General features: G+C 46.9%; 1 protein-coding gene across 1 annotated transcript in view; it reads right to left on the reverse strand.

The window, feature by feature from the left end:
- The window catches only part of LOC119445559 (ubiquitin-protein ligase E3B), a 98,995-nt gene that overhangs the window by 46,071 nt on the left and 31,450 nt on the right, over nucleotides 1–21,474 (reverse strand). The window contains exons 9-16 of the mRNA XM_049663403.1: nucleotides 18,838–18,943; nucleotides 17,877–18,032; nucleotides 17,230–17,259; nucleotides 15,834–15,946; nucleotides 13,759–13,961; nucleotides 11,850–12,011; nucleotides 9,145–9,316; nucleotides 8,364–8,482 (exon numbers count right to left, since the gene is read on the reverse strand). Of these exons, the coding sequence (XP_049519360.1) occupies nucleotides 8,364–8,482; nucleotides 9,145–9,316; nucleotides 11,850–12,011; nucleotides 13,759–13,961; nucleotides 15,834–15,946; nucleotides 17,230–17,259; nucleotides 17,877–18,032; nucleotides 18,838–18,943 (1,061 nt within the window). The remainder of the gene's footprint in view (nucleotides 1–8,363; nucleotides 8,483–9,144; nucleotides 9,317–11,849; nucleotides 12,012–13,758; nucleotides 13,962–15,833; nucleotides 15,947–17,229; nucleotides 17,260–17,876; nucleotides 18,033–18,837; nucleotides 18,944–21,474) is intronic.

The following is a 21,474-nucleotide window of genomic DNA, read 5'->3' on the forward strand; positions in this document are numbered from 1 at the left end:
AGGCTAGACAAGCAGGGCTACACCCAGGCTATTGAGCAAGAAGAGCAATGCTGAATGAGACTAGGAATTAAATATGGCAATCAGAAAGCTTGTGTTCATGAATGAAGCCACTCGGCTCTGCAAGCACTGAAAGCCAAAAACATTAAGAAAAGTCAAATGCTACATAGCACACGGTGCAACGGTTAATGCAAGACGCATGTCGATGCTGCATCGGCTATTTCTGGAGAGGAATTGCACATGGCAGCATACACTAAGAAATATTGCTACAGATATGGTATGCTACTAGACAGTGAATGGTATTAAGTATGAGCACAGAATCGGTTGACCTTCATGTTTGGATGAGGAAGGAGAATTATCCCTAGCAAGAGTGGGGAATGAAATAGCTTGCATTTATAGAAAAAAATGTATACTCGGCACAAATGGAATTTGACATGACCAGGAAGCTGATTAAGGAAGGGCAAACTGATGGAACTCTTTTGGCCAGCGTCGTCCGTGCTTGTTCAATGGTTGCAGGTGCATCTCAACATGAAGAATTTCTAGAAAGTCTTTGTTGGGGTACCTGGATGACTCGGTCAATATCCGTGCTGGTGGAATGATGGCTGAGGCTCTTTTCAGTCTTGACACAATCCTCCGTAGACTTGATATCTTATCCAAATACTTCTGCATCCGCTTCTTTGTTTGTGGTGTAAAATCCTTGTAAATTCGGCTCCAGCCCCTTCCTGTCAGGGTAGATGGGGGCTCCTGTGATGAGGACCATGGTGTGCTTGGTGCAGATTCTGTTGGGGCAGAACAGTAACACATGAGATACAGCACAGATTAGCCAAACTCATGTAGGGCTTTCTTTTTGTTTGAACCAATTATGCTGAACCGTAAATGTGGAAAGACGTTCATATCATCTGCTACAAACAAATGACATGTATCTCAAGACTAGTGAGCCAATGCAGTATATATCAAGCATATTTATTTCTGAACTTGGTGTTGTTTACCTTGTAGTAACAGCCCTGTTGGCCTTGTTGGCCTTGTTGTAGCAAATGGCCTTGTTGTAGCAGGAAGTAGCTTGTCTTTGGTGTATGGAGTGCTGCTTTACACTGGTGCCATCCTCTTTACTGCATGTCTGGAACAGAAATTTTGATTGCATCAGAAATTGAAAAAGCACAATTTTGCAATATGAAATGCAAGAAGGTGTGACATATATAATGTAATGGTTTTAGACTGCAGAACACATGAAACTGTACACTTTGTTCTAGGGTGCTTAAGCAACATGTTAATTAAATGAATATTGCTACCTGCCTAACTACAATGCGTGTCAACAGCTTAAGTATTATTAGGATCACAAATGAGAGCATTTGTGCACTCATTTATAGACCAGAAGTTATCACGCTGCTGGTTCCACAAGCAAATGTACGACACACGTGAAGCTATTAGAACTGCTGCATTCCTTTTCCGCACGCACGTGATGCACCCCTTTATTACTGCAAAAATAAATTCCCCAAGGTAAATCAAACGGAACAGCAAGAACACTTGGAACCAACAAGTACGAAGTATGGGTAAATTATCATGCGTGCAACTCTTTAATACATTAAATTCAGTACTTTCACTTCAATTTACAAAAGGGTTATCCGGCTTTGTGGACGAAGGCAGTTGCCGGCGGAATCGAATATATATATATATATATATATATATTGATAAGGCTACTCAGTTGCCTATGGCCACGGTTACAACGAGATGAAAAATGTGACGGGCGTTCCGATATCGCTGTCTTTTCTTTCTTCATTGTATTTGCATAACGATGGCCACGCAACAAAACATCATTTCGGAAAAAGCAACGGAGGGTCCTGACTGCCCATATGTAATGCAGGATCTAGTTCGTTAACTTGTCTCCGCCTGTAAGTTAACGAGACGAATATTACATAACAATTCAAGAAGCAGCGATGTTAAACGACTTACCGGTATTGCCGTCCTCAGTCGCAGCAGAATCCGGCTCCCGTTTCGATGCAGACTTGTTCCGCATGGCTCACGACCGATACCTAGCTTTCGGGCTTACATTTCTCGCAAACCCGTCACTTCACCCCAAGTTAAATAACGCGAGGTGTCGAAGCGCGATAAACTGGTTTTAGCACAAAATAAGCAACTAGCATAAGTGTACGAATCAATGAATCCGTGCTTGCCGTGTTCGCGAAATATACCGGTAAAAATTTTAAATCCAGGCCAGAGGTCACGTGGGAGATCGGTGATGATGAATGTTATTTTGCGTTTATAATGGCAAAAAAGAAACAGTTGGTACTCAACAGTACAATCTCTAATTAAGAATAATAATTTTGTACTCTTTGTCAAGTAATAAAAACGCTTCAATGAGCGCGGGAGAAAGTTTGTAGGTTTAAATTGCGCTTATTACGGCGCCTCTAGCGGGAGCTACTGAACTCACTTAGGCATATTTTCGAGGGGATGTACTATGCTTGTTTTGTTAGCAGCGATTTTTTCGCCCTCTGTGGCCATTTGGTGAACTCGCGAGATTCCGGGGCCTGGTGGCACTGCTAAAGTCAAAGGAACCTGGAACTTTGAAAGTACCGCAACCGCCGGAGCGAGCGCAGGCAACACTGCGCGGAAAAGACGAGCAGCTCTTCCTCGGGTTTTCTAGGCTTGCTACAGGGAAGAACAGCACGATGGCTGCCGCAGTGGGCCCTGTGAAATCCACAAACAAAACCGCATTTCGTTTAGCTAGATACGATGTAAATTACAAGTACAGTAGCCGACTGATTTTTCGGACTCCAAAAATTCGGACTTGTTGGATATTCCGGACTTCATAGATGTACCGGCAGGATTCCCATAGAGCATAGGCATTTTCGCGAGCGATTTTTCGGACGAATCTAGGAGCCAATGTTCGATTTTCCGGACTAAATCGCTCGCTCCCCGCCACGCTACCCGATCTTGGAGGCCGCCATGTTGGATTTTCCGCTGGCTTGGCTTCCAGTGCCCCCCTGTATAGCCTTCAGGATCCGTACACGCACGCTATTCCCTCGTCTCCGAGGCCATGCCCGCTCTTCCTTGGCCGACAAAACGTTCTAAAAAGCTGCACTTGCTTTTTTTTGTTGGTTTGTTTGGTCTGTACCCTGTGTGCGGGTGAAAGCTTGCGAGGGTCAGCCAGCAACCGCAATTTATTCTCACGCACGCGAGAGAGCAAGGCGGCCGGAGGCGCGCGCGGACTTCGTTCCTCACGGGGCTTCGGTCGCGCGGTGCCTGCGCGACGGAGCTGCCGCGCAGGCACCGTATCTTGAAAGCAATCTGCTATGTGGCCGAAGTGTGCGCCCACGATCTGCGATGGGTACAAAGGGCGTGCGCCGAGTGCCACTAGCTCCGTATGCGCCGTTTTCTTTTTTTCGATGTTCGCGTTGAAGCGAGAGAATAGACAGCGCGAAGGTCAATATGCCCGCGGTCATCGAGCGAGATGTGTTCATGTAACCTGTGCGCGCGTGACACCGTGCTTATTTAGTTAGTAAGCGCATATTTACAACTTAATACGGCCGATAAAACTAACATCCTTACTTCGTATCGCTGTCTATTAATTGGCTATCGCAATCGATGCTCCGCCTTTTGGGCGAAAGTGCGACATTTTTCTCAAGCCGCTCTAAGCCTCATAACTTTTTTTATCTTGGGGGGGGGGGGGGGGGGAAGAGTTTTTCAGACTGTTCGGTTTTGCGGACTGCTCGATTTTTCAGTACCCGCGAAGTCCGGAAAATCGGTCGGCTACAGCACTCGGAAAGTGAAGCATTCAACTGTGCGCCATCCGTTCTAAATGCAAAGCGATGCCGACGCTCGTGTGTCACACAAGATTTTAAACAACACACGAGAAAATCTATATTTTAATTTTCAACATTGACAGGTCGATCGATCTTCTCACTACACTTTGTTATTTTTGACACAGCCGCCCGTATTGCATCGCTCTTCGGTTTGCTCGGTTCTGCATATTTCTGAGCATATCCTCGCTTTGTTTACTCAAGGCAAACCGCAGTCTTCAAAGCAAATGCGCGAAGAAGCTTTTCCATCACATTATGGCATTTAGGGAGCTCGATGAAATACCGCAAGGAGCTTCTCAGCTTTGCGATATCAACAAGTTCACCAAGTGGGAGTGAACTTGTCGCTCATTATTCGGTGCAGCCAGAGATAGCACGGCGCTTGCTGTCGCTCTTTCCGCTTAACTGGTATCGCGAAAAGCGCTTTCCTGGACTCCCGGCGGTTGCTGCACCCGAACATGCAGCACCCGGGCATTTCATTTCGTTGTGTTTTAAGTCTACGAAAGTTGCATATACACTAAATTATACGAAATGCAAAATCTGACCTCGTTGATGACTCGTACGCGCGGCGTGTGCGAGCAATGTCTGTCTGCTTATCTCCTCCGATGCGGCTTAGATCCGCCATCTATAGTGGAAAGTGATCACCTGACGGCAACTGACCAATCGGCGGCGCGGCAGCTAAGATAAAAGGGCTGCGGTACTTTCCAGGTTCCAGTGACCTTAATTGGGACGTACGCGCTAGAGCTTTCTCGTCTCCTGTTTGCAGCTGAGGTTGCAACTAAGGCTCGCCCTATCGTCACGTTGAACATTTTAATTCGCCGGTGGCGCAATTGGCGATAGACGTCGCCAAATCAGAGACTGTTTAACGCAGTTAGGCGCAATTTTCGTCGATTGTATCAGGATGGCGCAGTAAATCCCAATTGGCGCACTTTGGTGCAGTTGGCGCAGGAGTGGAATCACTGGATTTTATGTTATTGAAATATCACATAGCTTGAACGCACCTATGTTTTGCTTCCTGTTTGTACCCTGCTACTTTAGGTGACCACCTCTCAACTGAAATGACCTCTGGCTTAACTTTTTCGCTACCGTGGTGAAAATAGCTGTTTTTTTGTAGGTTACACATTTCTTTTTTCTGAAGAAACTACTGTACTAAAAAGTTTATGCAATACAGTATAGACCACTTATAACGTAACCGTTTATAGTGCAGAACTGGCTACATTGCGGCCTTTTCCGACTCCCGTTTACCCTCCAATAGAACTCCATGTATACGCATACCGCTTACGGTGCAGCCGAGCGAGTCGAAATACCGGTTATAATGCGGTTTCCGCGGGAAAATCTCGCCGACAAGGGCGGCAGCGAGCACGCTTCTCAACAAGGTGCGTGCTGCCGGCCGGTGTATGCATTATTAAATGCAATCAAACTCTCGTTAATTCGAACTTATTTGGCCGCACATCGGTTAATTCGGACTACTTTCGGAGCTCGGTGAGCGAGGAGCGCTGCAAATGTGCGACACAAAAGAGCAAGAACAGCTATCGTCCGACCAAAACGAAGCGGCGGAGTCCGCATCGCCACAGCCATCAGTTGAAATCGCACGTGAATGATAGCAACGCCGAAACGCTTCGAGCCTATTTGTGTCTTTAAAGCCTGTATTCTTGCGTTTACCGCAGCGCATAACACCGCGTTGGCCACGGGCTTTCGTAACTGCGTAGTCGTCATCCACGATCGCGTCAATAGCGGTCGCGGTTTTCTCCGCAGCGGTTGCGGCGAACAGTTGTTTGGTTTGACTCGGTACGCGCGTCGGCCGCGTGCCTAAAGAAAACTGCGTAATCACCATCGATGATCGCATAGATAGCGACCGCAGTTTTGACGGCCAGTTGCAGTGACTGGACGACTCAGTGCGTGCGTCGGGCGCGTGCCTTCAGCACCGCAAAGTCACCGTTCATAATCGTGTTGATAGCGGTAACGGTTTTTTTCGCAGCGGTTGCGGCAAACAGTTGTTTCGTTTTGACTCAGTGCAAAGCTGTCGAGCTTGAAGAGCACCGGCTACATCGCGATTATGTTTTCGCCAGCTCACTGGAGAAAACGTAATCACGATGTGCATGCGATAGTACAAAGGGTGTCTACATGCTTGGTCTACATGTTTTGCATACGTACAGGGCTTGAAAATCGTTGTTTTGGTTATAGTGCGGTACCGCTTATACAGTGCAGACCGTTTATAACGTAAGTCGCCGGAGTCGCGAACATCCGCACTATAAGCGGTACCGCATTATAACCAAAGCAACATTTTTCAAGGCCCGCACATATGCAAAACATGTGCACCAAGCCGCCACGCGTATGCGACAGTCAAGGAATGCGGCTAGAACGTTTGCATTCAATTTACAGTCGAACCTCGTTAATTCGAACCAAATCACGCGGCGGCGCCTCCGACCGGCATTGCTCCGGCACCACCATAGAATAAAGCTTAGGAGAGACCCCTCAATGTCGCACGCGAACAAAAAGAAAAAAAAAAAAAAAACGCGGCGGAAATTTCACCCTCTCTCAAATGGCAAGGTCGCCGATTCTGTGTTGCGCCGGAACATGCATGTACATGCCGACGTCTCGAGCACACTACCGTAGCCACGCGTAGAAAATGGCAGTGAACCCTTCTTTCTCCTTTGTGCTTCCTCTACTTTCTAGTCACGTGTTGACCTTGCACACTGCAGCTACGGCACAGAGGTAAGCAGCGGCGCTGTCCCAGGTCAGCCAACGAAACTTCCCACGCCGGCAAACACCCGCTCCCCGATAACGGCAAAAAACGAAACTTCGGGGAGCTGGCGCCGGCCAGGCTGTGGCGGCGGGCGCGCACGGTGACAGTGGAAAGTGAAGGAGCTACGAGGGAGGGCGAGGGGAGCCACCAAAGCGGCGGAGTTGCCGAGGCGAAATCCGCTTCCCTGCCGCCCTCCTCCCTCACATTCCACGGTCTCCGTGTGCGCCCTTCGCCGTGCTGTGCCGGCGCCGCCGCTCCCTGAAGTTTCGTTTACTGCCGTTATCGTGAAGCGAGTGTCGGCCGTCATTGGCAGTTTCGTGGCCCTCGCTCGCTATGCGCGCCATGATATTTCATGACTCGCACTCAAGATTCTGGTTTCAGCCTCACTGGTTATTTGTTCGCACCACGTGCCCTTCTCCCCCACTTCATCTCTCTTCCTCGAGCACTCCTTGGGGCGCCCGTTTAAGGGGAGCGTTCGTCGTCTCCGCTGACTTCCGTACTCCCAGGCAGCCTCACTGTAACCGGTATTTAGTTTCCTGCAACTGCACTATAAGCGATACGTGTATACATGGAGTGCTATGGGAAAATTAACGGGAGTCTGAAAAGACCGCACTATATCCGGTCCTGCACTATAAGCGGTTACGTTATAAGTGGTTAATTTAATTAATTATGGGGTTTTACGTGCCAAAACCAGTTAAGATTATGAGGCACGCCGTAGTGGGGGACTCTGGAAATTTGGACCACCTGGGGTTCTTTAACGTGCACCTAAATCAAGTACACGGGTGTTTTCGCATTTCGCCCCCATCGAGATGCGGCCGCCGTGGCCGGGATACGTTATAAGTGGTCTATACTGTAGTGCAGATATTCGCGACTCCGGCGACTTGCGTTAGAAGCGGTCTACACGGTACATGAAAGCAATGCAGAATCAATCCATTAAGCAGGCATACTACTTTTATTAATGAGATTTATGTCACAAGAAATAGAATAAAATTTACCAAAGCTTGTAAAGATAAACTTGGTTCTTTAAAAAAAAAGCAAAAGAAAAGAAAAAAGAAACGTTAAAATCTTTTTGAAATATACAAAATATTTCGCTACCTAATAGCCACTATTTGCAAAGAAATAAAAATTTTTTCTTGTAAACCCCCCCCCCCCCCCACCTTACTTGGCCTACAAAAATTTTATTGGAAGCCCTACAAGTGGGCTTGCCATTCAGCATAGCAGTTCCTCGATGCGAAACATAAGGGAATATTGCAAGTCTTGCAGTAAACTTTGGTTTTCTGCTGTGTATTGCTGTCATTTTTCGCAGTTTTGGTATGTCTCTATGTTAGCTGACAGTGCTGAATGGCTTTAGTTGGCGGAGGCGCACAAACTAGCAGTGCACCCTCAAGTTCCGGGATGATTTCCGTCGTCGCCGCACTCAGAATCAGTCAGATGAAGGCAGCATTGCCCGAGTCATTGTTGCGAGAGCCATTCATCAAATCAGCCACAGACACAGCGGAATCACAAGATCTGTCATATTTTGAGCATGCACGCCACTTCCAGAGCCGGCCGCTTTTGATTTCAAGTCCGATGAGCATGTGCGCATCTGTAGAGTCTGTTAAAAAATCGCCACCAAGTGGAAAAAAAAATGAACTCCATATTAAACGAAAGTTTAGTTCTCCTACTACACCAGATGGCACAGTGCGTCTGTGAGTGGCACGGAAGGTCTCGAAAACGGCATTTTAAGCCATCGTTAGTGAGCTAGCAATGCCCAATTGGTGCAGTAGGGAAAGAGCTAATAACTAATTGGAAAAGAGAGCGGAAATAAGAACGAGAATCGCTCTCACCAATGAGCCCGTTCCAGACTAGGCGGAAGACAAACGTGTTGAGGAAGGCCGAGATGGCCACCAGGTCGTCCAGGGTGAAAGGTCGCTGCTGCTCATACAGCTCCAAATCATCCAGGATGCTGCACAGAGCACACGGAGCGGCCACCAGTTGGCTAAGTGGATTCAATCACAGGACTTGATGGAAACACCACAAGCACACACAAAGGATAACACATTTCGCTGGGATAGTTGGTGGGCCATTGCAAGTGTATACAGCAGAACAAGGACTGAGGTGACAATGCGGTGCTCCATCCTGTCTCACTGCTACCTGTGTACTTGTCTGTGCTCTATGTATTTGCACACACAAAGGCCACTTTAGGCAGTGATGTCACAGTTGATCGATAATTTCAAGTGCACAAGAAAGTGATAAAGGACCACCAAAGCAGACCCTCCATGCCACTGATAAAACCATATACATATATACTCGCATTATGAATGAACTTTTTCCCCCAAAGCACTGAAGAAATGTTGGGGATGTACAACGGCTTGTCTTCGCAGCCGCTTCCGACCGTCTGCCGTTATAGCAAGCATCATAATGAAGCGCTGATTTTCGGCACCTGTTGCTTTGACAACCACGCTGTGTGCGTCTCTTTTCCTCCAGCGTCCTGCTCATCAGCATGTCAAAATTTATCGGTGTCTGATCAGCGTTTCTGTTTTGTGAACAGATAAACTCTCTGTCAGCAGGCACATAATTCGACTTCGGGTCTTGCTAGGATATTGAGAGGTTAGGGCGTTTGCTCACGTGACCAGGTGAGTGGCACAGTCGCAGAAGAGCACCAGCAACCGGAACTCCGGCCCGCTGGGCTTGGTGGTGAAGGCCAGCAGGTCGAGGAAAGCACGCACCCCGCTGGCGGGCCCCACGCTGCGGATCAGCTGCCACAGCTGGCACAGCACCCATTCATGGTGGCACAGCCCTGCGGAAGGGAAAGCCAAGCGTGCGTGCAGCATTAAAGGGCAAATCCAGCGATTTTTCGATGTCAACATATGTCGATGAAATTCGCTGCGTATGTTCCTCTGCACACTTCTGTTATGTCCTCAAAAAATCAGGTTTGACAGTTACAAAGATTCTTTACAAATGAATTTAATCAATTGCCTCGAACACCCTACCCTACCTCCTCCTCAGTTACAGGCCACATTGTGTATGACGTCAGTAGTGTTCCACGCAGAGCATGCCGGGATCATGCAAACGACAGCGACGAGAGAGTGGATGAGTCGACAATGATGAGCTAGTGCTTGGCGTGAAGTTGCTGTCACGAGAAGTTGCATTCCCTGTAGATGCAGGCAAGTGATGAGGGTTGGTAAGTGATCTTGCGTTGGTGGCTGCACGAACTTCAGCCCTCGCCATCCGCACACACAGTTTGAGCCGATGCCGATTGCATTCAGCCGAGGTTAAGCCTATAACACAGTCACCAAGTTTGTGCGCCTAGTGCACACGCCTAGAATAACCTAGAAGCAACGACACGGCATGCTATCAACATCCGTACGTTGAAGTTTTCGAATGCGGCCAGTCGCACTCGCCAGCGCTTCCCTAAATTAAACGTGACTACGTACATGGGTGTATTTTTACATAATAATTATTGTGCTGACTCATTAGTTAGCTTCCGAAGTGCACTTTTCGCCTCGTATCCCAAACGGGCAGCGAGCGAAGACCCCTTCGGTATACCGCAGCGTAAACAACCATCTCGTTCAGCTGCCAACGGTGTCACATCGGCATTTCCGCACGAGAACTATGCGTTCTCTAAATGAACGATCATACGTGCAAAGTCCCCATCTGTGTCTACTTACGGAACACATTGTGTGCATAAAGAGAATACAAAGAATGATAAGTAGAGAGAGAAATTTATTTACAGAAAGGCAGAGAGGTCGGCCTGAGCTGTAACCTGCTCTGGCCTTCTACTCTACACTGGGGAAAAGGGACGGGGAGGAAAAGGGTTAATGAATGATTATGAATGATAAGTAGGCGGCATAACAACGCTCCCGTACTACGGCCTCCCGCTCGCTGTTTTCGAAGGTGTATGGCCGCTCATATCAGCGCGACTCAGAGAGATGCAACGGTACTTACATGCCCAAAATCGGCGTGTTTTGCTATGTTCTGACATTAATTGATGTCACCGACAAGCAGCTAGCAGCAAACGACAAGTGGTCGCTGTACCTGCCAATGTAAACAAATGCACCGGATCGGTGCTTTAGACTATCAGCTGTGTTCCTGCGTGATACAAATGCGCCAAGTCATGCTCCATATCTTACAGGGAGTGTGCGAAGTGCTTCCCTGAGAAGGGGTAAAACATCTAAAATAGCAATCAGCAAGTATAAAATCAGTGGTTAGGGCTACGCTTGGTCTTCATGTTGCAGCGCGATATGCTACGCACGGGCGCTCGTGGTGGTGGGTCGAATGCGAACAGCAATTCGTGGCTATTCAATTCATCAGAATCGTAGCTGTCACTGTTTCACAGATCCAAAGAGGTGACGCACCTTACAATGTCACCCGAGGGTCCGGCGCGGTCACAAATCAGCTGAGTGTCTGCTCTTCGCTTGTTTCATTCACCCCGTGGGCTAGATCAGCATGTCTTTGCGCGCCTTCTCCGCCGAAGGAACACTCGTGATGTCACACAAAGAGGTTTGATTGGCTGCTTGGTCAGGTTTCGGTTTTGTTTTCAACTTTTTTGCTTTTTTAAAATTATTTTCGAATTCACGGAACAATTCTACTATCAGTCTACTATCAGACGCGTGACAGGGGGGTCTCGGGAACCTAAATATTCCTTTATCTTGACATGGTAAATAAAATCCCCGGAGTTGCCCTTTAAGCCTTTGCGGTCATGTCTGAGAATAAATGAAAGCAACTGACAATGGAAGCAGCTTGATTCAATAGGCACCAAGAAACACGCAGATCTAATGCAGTGTTGGAATCTAAAATGATGGAAAGCTTGTTTCAATTAGCAAGGTAGCAACAGTAACAGATGACGCGAGCACAATCTCGTCGCCTGTAGCTGTCAAGTGTCTGTGTGATGAGGATGAAAGCGAAGCATGATGCTTGTCAAGGGAAGAATGTTGATGCGTGCCATATGGACAGTGAAGTGCAACACGTATCTAAATACATTTAAGGGTTCGTACCTCTTGAGTCACAGAGGCACATCCATTCTGGGACATTGGCCAAGAATCGGCACATACACAGAGGCAACACACATGGTGACCCAATTTGTCTACTAGGCCAGAGAGCAGCCGCAGCACGTTGTCTGTTAAGGCATATACACAGTGACCAAAGTTATCTATATATCCACAAATTATCCACACAAACAACCGGCGAGAAAACAATGACAAGTACCAAACCTCGAAGAAGAGGCAAAGAAAATAAGATATTGCCAGTTTTTGGGAATCAAGGGTGTCCCATAGGCAACAAGTCACAAACAGGTTTGCGCTTGCGAAAGCACCAATTTCTCCTGAACGCACCAGTCAGTATGTCCAGGCGCAGTTGGGTAAGTCCAGCGAGGGCAGTCTCAAAGAGGGCGCAGGTGAGGGCCACTGCAGTAACCTCTGGGCTTCCGAGACGTCGGTACTGCACGCTGCACGTCCGTGCCGACGATGCACGCTCTAGGGCCTTCTTCAGCAGGCCTGCAGCAGTCAGTCAGAACATAAATTCCAACTAAGAAAAGCACATTTTGTGCTAGCTTTTAGTGCAGTTCAGTCTGTGACAAGGGGATTTGTACCATGAATACTTCTGGAAGGAGAAAAAGCCTAATATCTACCATTCGATTTTTCTGATATTTGGTATATTCGCCGAAACACCCGGAGTGGTCGGTGCCTTAATGCATGCAGCCTTTTCACAGTGTGCGGCCTCTGTCAGTACAAGGATCTTTTGTTAGCGTGCCCGTTTGAAACAATAACACGAAGCGAACAGAGGGCACGGCGATGGAAGCAGCGCATATTTCAGAAAGCGCAAAAGCACGTGCGAAGATTGGGCCGATTAGCCGCCGGAAGGCACATAGATCACATGGGATATGCGTTCTCACACACCTATTCATGCAGTTTGGAGCTTTCTGTCCGCACGTGAGTTTGAGCACACAGACAGACTTGGTACATGTACCCCCGACACCGATTCAACCGCTGTCAGTCAGGCCTTAATTCATTGGTGCCACTGACGAACTGAGATTTGGAGAAATATTTAGAGCAGCAAAATCTGAATTTTGGAGCAGTTTGGAGCATCCAGATACAGATTTCGGAGCACTTTGTAGCTAATACATGCCAACTGCTGGACACGCCCTAAGCTATTTTAAACACTTCAAATTGACAAGCGTTATTCCAGGAAGTATTTCCTTGCTGTAAAACAATGTTGCTCTGCCTCTAAATACATGAGTTTCCCTTTAATTTAAATGAAGACAACAAACCTGTTCCTACAGTGTGCTGTAATTAGTTTATTCCAAATTTAGTGAAGCTGCTCAGATGATGCCTTTTACATCGTATGATTTTTTTCATTGACAGCTGACACTTTGTTATATTTTCAGCAAGGCTCTAGCATCAGTCAGAAACACCTGGCCAGACAATGTCATCAATGCTATTTTGAGCCAGGCCAGCCTTGATATGCCCCTCGTAACACTCAGTCATTGCTTCAGACGACACCAGGTACTTTTCAACGATATGCTTTTCCTCGTAAAGCTGAAGCCTCTGTTCAGCAACTGGCCGATTCACAACTGGCATCGACCTATTATCTTGACACCAGCAATTCAAACAAGCTCGACACATAGAGAGCTCAAGAAAGTCAGGTTATCTAGTGGTATTAAAGCAATAGCTTTTTTCAGCTACATTTCTGTGTTTCCGTGGCTGGCAGATGGCTATCTAACACCACAGAGGATAACAAGAGCGAGAACTACCATGCTAGCCCAGTGGCTAAGGCACTTCGCTGCTGAGGTCGCGGTCACAGGTTCTATTCCAGCTGCAGCAGTCGCATTTAGACGAGGGTGATTGCGAAAACGCTCATGTACTTTGATGTAGGTACGCGTTAAAGAACCCCACGTGGGCAAAATTAATATGGAGTCCCCCACTACAGTTTGCGCCGCAATCAGATCGTGGTTTTCGCATGTAGAACCCCAGAATTGGTGTTACAAGAGTGACGAGGAGGAGAGCAAAGAGTGAGGAAAGAAGCACATGCACAAAGGAGGGCACATGATTGGCTGGCGCAGGCGACCATGTCACACAAGTAGGAGCAGGAGAGAGGTGAAGGGGGCAATCCCGAAGCTGCATCCTCTCCACATGGGAAACGCAGCAGGGTATAACTGGAAAGCTATGGCTGACGCTGACAATCATCCAGGATGTTCTCTGCTGGAAGTTTTTTGCATAGCGCAACTGCAGGCGAAGAACTCACTCGAGGCGCTGGCACTGGCGGGAGAGTTGGGGACATTGGAGGGCGCGTCTGGCTGCGGACTCTGGGACGTCGGTGCTGCCGCCGAGGAGGAATTGTCATTCTGCGCCAGCATTTCTGCCAGCGGGCTGAACAGGACCTTGACCAGTGGCCCACACCATAGCAGCTGTAGCTGCTGCTTCACAAAGGTCAGGGACTCGTGCAGGCTGCAGAAGAAGGGCAAGGCAATTGCTTCTTAGCTGTGGCGTGCATTGATTTGGTCATGTGGAGGGTGCTCACTGAGTACAGTACTACCGCAGTAGAACCTCGTTCATGCGTTTAGTAGAAAAAAATAAAACACACTAACCAAAAAAATGTACAATCCGAAATCACTAAAGGAACTGTAGTTGACATGTAAGTAATGTGAAGTATTGCGTGAATGATTCCAGCACCGGACTTTGACTTGCACTGAGCTTGTGGTGCCCGAGCGGTCCGAGATGCGCGTTGTCGTTTTTGTACCTTCGGCAAGCTTACGTTCGCGCTCGTCGAATTCAGCCTGGATCAGCAGCTCGTTCAAGCAGGGCATTTTGGTGGGAAGTTTTGATGTGCCCCCTCTGTGCTGTGCTATAGTACACTGTAGCACAGCAATGGGATGAGACACCACGACCTCAACCACAAGTTGAGGGATAGCCTCCAAGTTTGGCGCGTCATAGGCACCAAAATCAGAAGTACTAGTGGCATCTATGCGAACATCCAAAATCAAACTTGAACTGCGCTGTCACGGAGCGGCATATTTTTGAGAGTGGTTTTGACGCTGATTAGCGACACGCCGAATTACGGACGTCAAAAGCGTCGTGGCCTCACGGGCGGCATCTCAATTCGAGACGCGACACGCCGATTACGAACCCCGAAGTGTGCGTGTAGGGCCACGTGGTAGTGCCGGGCTCGACCTTGGCCCTTGACCTTGGGGGAGAGGAGAATCTACGTTTGTCGCCCATGGTGAAAAGGGCGTGGCCAAGACTGTTGGGAGCTAAGAGCCGTGAATTAAGAGAACTCCACATACCGACAGTTTCCCTAGATAGGGAACTAGGGAAAGGAGAGGCTATTTAAGCGCAGGTTTTGGGCCCTGCTGATTAGTCTAGAAGCTGAACCTATGCGCTGCTGAGAAGCCGTCGGGGGGCTAGTGCCATCCAGTATCACCTGGGCTGCCTGGCCACGTCGGAACTCCGAGGAACTTGTTGACGTACGAGACGTCAAACCAGCGTCTGCAACGAAGCTCACGGTAGTTCACCTCAAGTTAGCTCAACCTGCTTGAGGGAAGTCGTCAGATCTAGACTCCCGGGAAACCCAGCTCAGCAATTCGCATCCACCTCGACAAGATCGGACTACCAGCATTCTTCGGGAAAGCTTTGTGCACCGACTTCCACGGTTTATGGACTTGCTGCTGCTGCCCGGCCAAGCGTATGACACCATTTGTTTTCTTTGGAAATTTGATTTCTGTTGAACTTTGTTTTAGTGAAATGCCGTTAAGTGTATTCTTGTGTATTTGATCCTCGCACTGTTTCATTTGTATATCTACTGTTAATTGCTCGTATTTATTTGTCTTCATATTGTGTTATATTAAGTTCAGGTGTGTCAGTTGGTCTAGTGCTTTTTTTTTATTTGCGTATATTTATCAGCCGATAAATATCTTGTTTTTTTTTTTTTTTTTACTCCTGACTCTGACTCTCTTCACTATGTTCGCTTGAGTACGGAACGATCAACCAGCTTGTCTACCCCGTCGATCGACTTCGCGCCGACGACCAATCGGGGACAGCTGTGACATGCGCACTATGGTGATGTTCAGGATATTGCCCCGCTCTGCCGAAGCCTTCACAGCGCAAGGCATTGAAGGGGATTGTTAAGGGGATCAAGGTGACCTTTGCTTGCCAATAAGTCCGCTTCTGCTGAATGCGTTGAAGTACCTTTTCTGCAAAGTATTTCTGAAGTAGTGCATTTTTAAGTGAAATGCATTTCTTGACTTCGATAAAGAGTGGACCGGGAACCCTTTAAGCGCTAAAAGCCTGGCATGGTGATAAGCAGACAGGCTAGACCCTTACCCGTGGTCAATGCTCTGGGCAAACCAGCCTAGGATGGGGTGCCAGTGGGTCAGGTTGGAGCGCTTGTTCACCACGTACTTCTGGCAGCTCTCAAGCAGCTTGGTGGACACATGCTGCACACAAGACATTCAATCAAATTTTTGGGGTTTAACATGCCAAAACCACAATCTGATTATGAGGCATGCCGTAGTGGGGGACTCTGGATTAATTTTGACCACCTTTGGTTCCTTAACGTGCAACCAATGCATGGTACACAAGCGTTTTTTAGCAAATCAGGGGGGGAGGGAGGATTCTGTAAGTGTCCACTAAGTGGACTGTCCATATTAGCATGCGGCAAATGGATAAGAGCTTGAGAGCTAGCGATGATGACTGCCGTGTGCCTTATTGGCTTCGAGCTCTATCCAATCAGTGTGCGCTGGAATGGACAGTCCATGAAGTGGACACTGAGAGAATACCCGCCAGTTCTGCAGAAGCCTGCAAGGTGGAGGAAGGCTTATGAAAAAGAAAAATTGTCATCCAGCCGACTGAATGAATCAATGAATGAATGTCTGTTGTTTAGTGGCGCAAGGGCCAGGTATGGCCAAAGAGCGCCATGCCAGTGTTAGTAAGTTTGCAGTGGAGCAATGAGTTTGGCGACGTAGGTGAGACGTGGCTGTAAAGGGGCCTAAAAATAATGGCTGTAAAGTGCGTAAAATCTATAGATAATAAGATTGTGGCAATGGCTAATGAGGTGTACTATGAACATGTAGAATGCATTGCAAAGGAATGATACGATTTACACAATATGACAGATCCAAGAATTGGCCAGAAGCACAAGTGCCCAAACAGAGCCCTTGAAACACAAGGGCCTGGAGGAATGTGCTATAAAAAACTATCACAGCGTCATCTAACCGACTGTAACACAAAGCTACGTACGAAGAAAACCCATACTGGTTTCCTTTGTAGCATTGTTGTAGAGTAGCCTGCCATTTATACTACAACTCAGCAGTGTGTGGATCCCAGCGAATATTCCCAAATAGAATCTACTGGCACCATGGGCAAAAGATAACTGTTCAAGTTTCTTCTATAATCGGTTAAAGTTGTATCTTAACAAAACCCTATCACCCCATTTCAAATCTGCAATGCAAGCTGTTCATTAAATTGCGGTTAGAAATAGTACATTCTCTTCAACTGAGCTAACAATGAGAAATCTAAAGCACCTGTAAAACAAAAATTTCATGAAATTGGGATTCATTACATAGAAGATTAACTTCTCTTTTTAACTTTGCCTATCCAGCAATTCAAATGATGAGACAAATATCACTGACTTATCTAGCTAGATTCTGCCACTGCATCAAAAGCTACATATAAATACAAAAAAGAAGAAAGAAAAATGAAGTACAGGCATGGAACATACCACAAAGTCAAGCAGCCTTGAATTCAGGTTCTAAAGGACCAGGAAGAGAGAGAAAATGGATTTCAATTCAATTCTGTCTCATTTTATTGCACTGTTATACAAGCAGCTTTCTTCCAAGTTATGTCGCCACGAATTTGCTGTTTGTCACACTCAGTGTATTATGTTCTATTCTTTGCAATAGCCATTGTGTGTGGTGAATGCACCTTGTGCTGTTGGAGGCCTAGTCCGGTAACTACTGAAGTCACCTCCCTCTCCAGCATCATCATAACCTAGTGTTGTTTTTTACCCAAACAAACAAAACCGTGACGGACGCTCTGGAGCAACCCTTGCTTCCACTGAGGCAATTACTCTTACGGTCTCATGCTTCAAGAATGACAGAAAATAGAGCCTTTACAACTATGTGCAACCATTATAACATAAGGGCGGGAGATGCAAGACATAATTGCCGCTAAAAGGATGCACACAATTCATAGACACGAAAGAAAACAATCCTGATGGTGAGGGAATGAATTGTTCCGCCTTTGTGTCTGTAGTTTGTGTCTGTGCCTTTGTGCCTCACAGCAAGTACCAACAAAACCAGCAGCAAGTTCTTCCGAGACGGGAGATGTGCTGGCCACTCGGCTATGAGGCAAGAGGGCAGGACGTGCCTCAATGTTGAGGTAGGCGAGGTGCACAAGGTTTGCGAGCAGGCACAGGGCGTAGTTCCCCTCGAGGGCGTTGAAGAGGATGCGCATGTTCTGCTCCACCACCAGGATGTCCAGGCTCCGGCGGAACAGGCCGTGCGAGTTCAACAGCGTCACCGCCTGCGACGTACCCCCACACATTGGCCATTAGGCTAAAGGTAACAACTCTCCCCGACATTTGTAGAATGAAAATTTGAGAGCTATTGTCTGGCAAGGCCAACAGCCTGTCTAAAGATTAAAATTAAAAAAAAAAATTCAGAAGCCGCTGTACAGCCAACTCCGCAATGCATGCCATTAAAGAAAAAACAATAGAAATAAAGCACATAGGCAATCATACACCAACACAAAGTTTTTAGAATAATTAGAGCTGAAATTGGTGAAAAAAAAGAAAAACAAGGAAAAGCTTAAAAAGAAAGCACTGAAATCAGCAAAGAAAACCAGGAAGGCAGACAAACAAATTGGGCGTGTCTTGGTCTGCTTCATGTCCTAGTCCGTTTTGCACCGTTTTTTTTCATCAACCTGGAGCATTCTTCTTCTTCTTTTTTGCTATGCAGCAGAGCATGGTCATTTTGAACCAAATCGCTCTCTAGTAGATCTCCCTCGCATACAAATCCGTCAAAAGTTTGAGAGCATGCTGCACCAAATCTGTGCATCAAAACTTCTGCTGTGAAACAGCAGAGAACATCACGTTTTTCTTCTGAAGATTCAGATTTCTGAAACCAGAGCATTATTTCAGCCTGCACTTATGGATCGGTGTCACTTTAAAAAAAGAAAAAAAGTGACCAGCAAAATCCATCATGAGAGAGCGAAGTCTCTGATCTGAACACCAAGCAGGATCAAGTCGGTTCAAGTCCTCGTCCTTCTTGGCACTGTTGAAATCAAAAATGTTCAACCAATCGAATGAGAGCAAATGCCTGCCACTTGCCTCTGGGGCGATGTTCAGCAGGTGGTGTATGAGTGCAGGCACTGAGAGGATGTGCAACAGGAACAGGTTCATCAGGTCTTCTGAAAACTGCCCAGTTAGTAGAGGCCTGCAACAGGAGGCAGATGGGCCTTCATTGCAGTAAATTAATTAAACCTTTCATGGTCAATACTGTACAAGTACGGCCTCCGCGAACACCCTCAAAATGGTCAATGGCGTACATGTACGGTATTGCTTGTACATTTAAAAAGCGCGCCTCTTTCGATCATTTCTTTCGCTTGGCATGTGCTGCCACTCGGTGGAAACAAGTGAAATTTTATACTTGCGCCAAGGCCTCGCCGTTTTTTGTTCGTTTTTTTTTGGCAACGGCGCGTCGGCTAGCGCTCGCGCATCCGGGTGCGTGCGCCGCGCGCGCGCCACGGCGACGAGTGCGCGATTCTTTCGATTATTTCTTTCGCTTGGTATGTGCTGCCACTTGACAGGAACACGTGGAATTTTTTACTTGCGCCACTGCCTCTCCTTTTTTTTTTCTTTTTTTTTTTATGGCAACGGTGTGTCAGCTATCTCTTGCGCATCTAGGCGTGTGCGGCACCGGCGGCAAGTTACGGTTTTCTCCTGCGGCGGATCTTGCTTGTTGCACGCGCTAAACTGATGGCTATCTGGTTTCAAATCTCTCAAAGGGTGAACGCTTGTTACTCGATCGTTTATCGGCCACCGTGGCGCGATTACACCTGTTCCCTGGCAGGCGCGTATATACACAAACGATGCTGCCGTTTTTGCATTTCCTTTTTTTGGAGACCACAAAAGCTCTATCGTCTTGTTGGCGATAAGACGAAGGCTTCTCACTTGTTTCGGTTTCTGGTCGTGCACACAACCATTTTTCAGTGCGCTTATCATCTTAATCATGAATAAACATTGTGTATTTTTACAACATAAACAATTTTTTCCTCACTTTCCTGTCACAAAAAAAATTATGACCATATTTCGAAATAGTTTCTTTCGAAGAATTTAAAACAGCAATAAAAAAAATCTACCCTGGGGGGTCCACATTTGGCAAAAAAATTCGACCCTCAAAGGGTTAATTGAAGCAAAACCTTCTTTGCTTCTTTCTCCATATTTTGTGGGCGCTGACTGCTGTCTTGACAAGTAGACAAAAACCCACTACCATACTACCTGGTGCCACACTACTCGTTATCACGCTACTTACTACCACAGCATCCGTCAGTCTTTCTTCCATATGACACTAGGGACCCACAGAGTGTGAAATAATGCATTGAGTGTGGAAGAGATGACGGTGAAGCATGATACAGAACACAAGTGTATGCTTGCTCATAAACCGGAAAACAATCGCATTAGTATAACTTTTGCATAACAGTTGCTTAGTATTTGAGTAAACATTAAAAAAAAAAAAACTTTGCTTAACACTGATTCTCACATATGCACGGGATTTGAATTTTTGTTATGAAATATTAACAGCTGCCTTTGGCCAAGTTAGCAGCAAGTAAATGAAGAAATACAAACTCTTACAAACCAGACGAAATGGGACGCATCGGCCTCCACGGGCGACGGTGTTCCTAGCGCGTTCCTTATGCTTTTTTCTACGACGTTCCTAGACAAGAGTCCCGGACCAAAGCTCCGTATATACAACCAACGCCAATGCAAACTCCTGTCACACCCCACTTCTCTGTTGACCTATTTTTTTGTACACTGCGTTGTTGTGTTGGCGCCTCACACTCTGCCCCTCCAATGGGAGTATTGGATGGTGCGATTTACGTCAACCCCCCTCCCTGGTGTCCTTTTCATCTGCACCCTCTCACAGCATTCTCACAGCGTTGAGCCCTTCTTTTCCTCTCCTCTCCTGCTAGGTCACATGCTTTTTAGAGAACCGACGACGGCACAGGGTCCGTAGAAACAGCTTCGCTGTAAAAGGTTAACTACTTTAATATATATCGAGCTTCGTTACACTGAAGTTCGTTATATCGAGGCTTAACTGTAGTCTACCAAACAGTGGACTAGTGCAATTGAACAAAACAACATATGAGAAAGGCACAGAGCAGTAACTGTGATGCCCCGGAGGTAACAAAAAAACTAAGGCAACTAAGCTCTCAAAGGCATCATGAAACACATATCATCCAAGCTGCAGCTTGGAATCGACCTCCTGGGGTTATAGGAGTAAACAACATTGAGACAAAAACACAGGAAGGCCAGACAATCGCGTCAGAAACTTAAAATTACACACAGCGGTACCTTAGTGGCTATAGCATTGTGCTGCAAGCTAGAGGCCGCGGGTTCGATTTTGGCCGTGCCAGCCACATTCCAGTGGAGGCGGAATGCAGAAAAGCTCATGCAGTACTTAAATTTAGGTGCACGTTAAAGAACCCAAGGTAGGCGAAAATTAATCTAGAGCTCTCCGCAACGGCATGCCTTTTAATCACATCGTAATTTTGGCACCCAAGTTCCCCTAATTTTTTCTTGTATCAAAAAAATGAAGAAAAAAAGTGAAGTGTTTTATGGAGGCTCCAGATTAATTCTGAGCTCCTGTGGTTCTTTAACATATACCCAAAGCATGGTACATCAGTTTTCTTGCATTCCACCTTTATCATGGTATGGGGCCACTGAATCTGGAGTACAAGCTCCAAT

This window comes from Dermacentor silvarum, chromosome 3, assembly GCF_013339745.2.
Source record: "Dermacentor silvarum isolate Dsil-2018 chromosome 3, BIME_Dsil_1.4, whole genome shotgun sequence".
NCBI lineage: Eukaryota > Metazoa > Arthropoda > Arachnida > Ixodida > Ixodidae > Dermacentor > Dermacentor silvarum.